Source organism: Brachypodium distachyon, chromosome 5, assembly GCF_000005505.3.
Source record: "Brachypodium distachyon strain Bd21 chromosome 5, Brachypodium_distachyon_v3.0, whole genome shotgun sequence".
In the NCBI taxonomy this organism is placed as follows: domain Eukaryota; kingdom Viridiplantae; phylum Streptophyta; class Magnoliopsida; order Poales; family Poaceae; genus Brachypodium; species Brachypodium distachyon.
Genome location: NC_016135.3, coordinates 15473290 through 15478066, shown reverse-complemented (window position 1 = coordinate 15478066; position 4777 = coordinate 15473290). Strand labels below are relative to the sequence as shown.

Sequence of the window (4777 nt, the reverse complement as noted above, 5' to 3'; positions counted from 1 at the left end):
ACCTCCTCGCCTCTGTCATCGTTGCCGCGTCGATGACGCCGCGGCTCAATCTCCTCCTTATTCTCGCCCGCACAGCCATGCATGGTTGACTGTGACATTGCCAACTCCGGCTCATTGCTTGCGTCACGTCGCTCACTTGGTCCAAGGGATGGCAATGTGAGGGAGAAGATCAGGAGAAAGTGTACAAAGAGGGATATATATATAGAGAGAGAGATGGAGAGATATATCTATATAGAGAGAGAGATGGGAAGGAGAAAAGAGACGAGGGGGAGGTGGGGCCGCATGTCGGAATCGACGGCGCGACGCGGAGCTCTGCCAAAGTTCTTTGATTAACGTTCTAAAATCTTAAATCCGGTTTACAGGTCCTTCCCCTTCCCTCCCCTGTTGACGGTATACAAGGATGAGCTCGACACTGTTAGAGAAACTCTCGCGGTTAGTGAAAAAACCGATCCGACAAAACGCGTATTCGGTCTAGCGAATCAGTGTTTTTTAGATCCGAGTTTACCCGGCCAGAACAGAATCTGAAAACACCCGAAAACGAGGTATTCGGTATTTGTTTTGCTCGAAGCCGGGCCAAACCGTATACTCAATCCGTAGATTAAGCCAAACCAAAATTAAGTAACAAATCCAATCCACGGATCAACACTTTGGACTATCAATTTCACCACCAAATCCGACCAAATTAACAAGTATACACGGTCCTAACACAAAATCGATGCACAAAATCGACATGAGCTGCTGCGGGCAGCAAGCGAGCAGCAGCGGTCGGCGAGTAAACAGCCGCGGGCGGCTGGCGTCGCGGGCAGACGAGAGCAGCAGCCAGCAGGGGCGGCGGGTGGCACGAGCAGCGGGCTGGCGGCGGCGTCCTGAGGAGGTTGCGTCAGCGGCGGCGTCCTGAGGAAGAAGGCTCTTCCAGACGAGCGCGGGTGAAACCAACCGTTTACAGGAGATCGGGTCGCCTGTTTTCGGTAAACTTGGGACGCTGAAGATATTGGGTTTTCTGCTCCGCAAATTCGGATCCCCGAAAAGACGGCCCTTAAAGTAGCGGTTATTTTTCAGATCGAGTCTCTTTTGGGTTTCTGACAGAGATACCCTTACGGCTCCCAAGAAGCTGAGCGGTAGCCGGGCGGTGCTACCGGAATACCGGACTGCTGATGTCGATTTTCTGTACGGTGCTGTACTACTTTAAAGATGTAAAGATAGAAACAAGAGTATAATAGCTACACAATACTTATTCAATCATTCTGCATTCAGGTATGATTGATTATATTGAATAGTCCCACAGTTGCGCCATCACATAAATAAGGAGGTCAAGATTACAACTGTGTATGCTTGCCTATAATACGAAATTTATGTGTGTTCAGGTACTAATCTTCCAGGTCCTATCACATGCACATTTCTTTTTCGTCAACATCAGCCGGTGCGTCTGCGGTAGCGGATGAATGCTCAGATATCTGTTTTTCCATCATCTCGAGGAAACCGGACATGACTTCCAGACTTTTGTCATCTGCACAAAACAACAATCACGGTTTTACTTTGGCAGTTTGGCGTTCATATCAAAGTCTATGAGACCTTCTAAAGTTCTTTCCTTCAGAAATATGTTTAGCAAGGACGAATATCAGACCCTAAATAACAGAGCAATACTGAAATTTTCTTAGAGCATGTACAATGCAAGGTGCTTAGATAGAGTGCTTACTGCTGTGATGTCATTAGGTACCGGTGTAAAATTTGTTTTCCCCAATGCTATTAAGTCTAGCAGGTGCTTAGGACAAGCTCACTCCTCTCTACACTCGAGCACTAGGGAGGCATCAAAGCAAATATTGGCACCTGTTTCCCTCCACCAAGCACCGGTTTTTTTTTTCTCTAAGCACCTGCTCTGTACACGCTTATCCAGCAAGTTTACGTCGACTCACTCAGGTTGCCTCCAATGACGAATAGCTCATGTTTACTGTTTACCTACTAGTTCCTTCTTAATTAACCAATCTATATATATTAAAGATTTGAGTTGGTGCTGAGTTCACTCCTCCTTTCCATTCATACTGACATGTGGGAGCATAAGTCTTGCAAAAGATGAGAACAAACAAATTTGGGAGGAGATTGGATTCAAAACCTTAGGTTCCATGATGTCTCGTAGCATAGGTGAGTAAACTGTTTAACTTATTATAATCTTACCTATTATGAGCCAATCCTGTCGTCCTGCTGTCTTTCTTCCCCATTTAACTATCATCTCGTTGTTGTATCGGATGCTCAATGTTTTTTTTGGCATACAGCCGACGATCAAACCCAAAATAAATGCACTCGGTTGACAAATTATGCCCTTGCTCTTTATTTTGGGTTTCGTAGTAACTCATGAGCATGATACCAGTGTGATATCAAATTTTGTACAAGTGGATCCAATTACGGCCTAAACTTAGACAGTTCTGTAGAGTTGGCAAATGGAAACATGAACTTACCGACAAGCCGTGGAACCGTGTGTCCCTTTGGGTGACGTATGATTAATGGATCCACAAATGACTCTATGAGCTGTTCACCATGAGGTTTAAGGAAGTCATTGTCACCTGCACATCAAATACACAGGCGTTTCATGTTCCTTTCCTGCTAGCTAACCACTCGGCTAACCTACAAGGGCTTTGTCCATCAAGCTAAGTAGCTAAAGTAAATGATGCTATGTCAAAATAAACCCAGAAATGATGTCATCAAATAATATTTCAAACTTTATCTCGCGCAATAAGATTGTTAAATTATTTCTGAAATGATCTCACAATATATTGTTCATTCGTAAATTATGAGCTATTAATCTGCTGCTATTTACCACCATGATCAAGCTTGTGGAAGTTTTTCATCATTAGATTACTTGTCCATCTGTATATTTGCATCTATTCAGCTGCTAATTATTATCATTAGAATGCATAGACCCCGGAAAAAAAATTAGAATGCATAGAGCTTTCTAATAATCTATTAATGAACGTATGACAGGAAGAAGCACACAGTTGGTGTGAGTACTTTGAGCACGTTGCCTAAAATGCAAAAACACTAGAACAAAACTACACATGAAGTAGACATGTTGGGTCGAAAATAAAAAAAGACGAGACAACCATACACAAAGCACCGCCTTAAAAGCAACTGAGAAGACACGGTAGCTACAACCAACCAACATTGCAATCGTAGTTGACTAATCTGTGAAGAAGAGGTTGAAGTACCGAGGAAGTGAAGCGAGGGGATTTTGATCTTGTTGTCATACGCCTTCTCGACTATTGCCGGTGAGCGGAACTTGGCGCCACCTATGATTATGAGGTACTTAATCTTAGGAACTCTAGTCAGAGCCAATCCCTGCCAACAAAACATAAGAGCAATGAGCTAATCTGTATCACCATATCTAAGAACTACTTCCCGGACTGTGGGATTGGGGCTGATCTGGTTAACTTAGTAGAATCAATCGGCTTACTTGCTCTTGGAGACCCGGAAGCGCACCAGATAAAATCGAACCCTGATATTAAGATGATAAATTGCAGTCGTTAATGGAAAATTTGGTCACCCTACATGCATGAAGGAGAATTGATCCCAGTCCTATTAGTCTATTACCTGGGAGAAACCCATCAATCCATCAAAGGGCCCTTCTTTGATCATCAGTTCCTCAATGTAAGCCAGACATTTATCGAAATTCCTGTACTCCGTGAAGTCCTGTCGACAGAGAAAAAAAAATACATGAAAGTCAGATCCGCACGGCATGGCCAACAACCTACGGGTGAGGCAAAACGACGAAAAGCGCTCCAGATTCCGCCCAAATTGACGCAGGACAAAAAAAAAACGGATCATGCGATGGGAGCAATGAGATGACGTGAGGGAGAGGGGGAGCGGACCTTGTCGAATTGGAACCACTCGTAGTAGGGCGGGTCGAAGATGCCCTCGACTTCGGACTTGCCCTCGGCGGGGAAAGGCGCGTCGGCGAAGACAAGGTCGAGGCGCGCCGTGACCTCGGCGGGCCACTTCCCCACCACCTGCTTCCGCATGATCTCGCCGCTGGTCCGGAACCCGTGCAGGCAGAGGAACCGCGGCCGCCTGGCCCCTACCCCACCGCCGCCGCCGCCGCCGCCGCCGAGGCTGCCCATTACGCCGGAACGAAGCGAGAGAGGGAGGGCGACGCAGCCAAATGGAAACCCCCGCTTGGCGTTCTTCTGCGCGCACGCGTCAGCTGGAGGCCGGTTCGCTGGTGTTTTGCCCGGTGGGGCCGTGCCCGAGATCGTGTTTTTATTGTGGTCGTTGGAAGCGCGGACCGCGTGGACGCTCAACGGGACGACGCCGTGGGGGGTCCGTGCCGGTGCGGGGGTTGGCGGAGCGAGTGGTGAGCGCGTGCCGCACGTCGCGAGGAAGCTCGGGGGACCCGGACTGGATGCGTCCGTGCAGCCGTGTACGTGTACGGTGACGCACTGAGCTTTCCCCGGTGCGAAGGAACCTTGCGGGGCATTATTCTCGCAAACAAAAACACTTGCGGGGCTTTGTCCTCGCAGATACGTGAACAGGAACGGAGGATTTTGGTTCGGAAAAAAAAAAACAGGAACGGAGTACAGTATTTGACTTTTCTGCGGTCAGCGCCCAAATGGGCTCCCCCGTCCACATCAGCTGGGCCGGCTTAGCTACGGTGAACCGAACCGAGAAGCTCCATTGCCCGTTCGCACGCTTCTGCTTCGAGGAGTCCTATAGAGATAAATATGGCTCGATCTATACTTAATTTAAGTCGATTGAATATTGTTTTTCTTCTAGCTTAGGGATTTGCTAA

At 47.4% G+C, this 4777-nt stretch overlaps 1 protein-coding gene across 1 annotated transcript; it reads right to left on the bottom strand.

The window, feature by feature from the left end:
- Window positions 1-1214: 1214 nt before the first annotated feature.
- Window positions 1215-4230, bottom strand: LOC100839484 (esterase AGAP003155). Its single transcript, XM_003581247.4, has 6 exons — window positions 3861-4230; window positions 3583-3681; window positions 3446-3487; window positions 3201-3330; window positions 2454-2558; window positions 1215-1507 (listed from the first exon to the last, which is right to left on the bottom strand). The coding sequence occupies exons 1-6, from the start codon at window positions 4107-4109 to the stop codon at window positions 1386-1388; spliced, it is 747 nt and encodes a 248-aa protein (XP_003581295.1). The 5' UTR covers window positions 4110-4230; the 3' UTR covers window positions 1215-1385.
- Window positions 4231-4777: the final 547 nt, after the last annotated feature.

Bases quoted from the DNA above. Each gene is read 5' to 3' on its own strand.
- LOC100839484 (XM_003581247.4), bottom strand. From the start codon at position 4,109: ATGGGCAGCCTCGGCGGCGGCGGCGGCGGCGGCGGTGGGGTAGGGGCC. The intron at 3,488-3,582 runs GTAATAGACTAA...TCTTAATATCAG, and splicing joins GATTGATGGGTTTCTCCCAG to GGTTCGATTTTATCTGGTGC. The intron at 2,559-3,200 runs GTACTTCAACCT...TTTGATGTGCAG, and splicing joins CCCCTCGCTTCACTTCCTCG to GTGACAATGACTTCCTTAAA.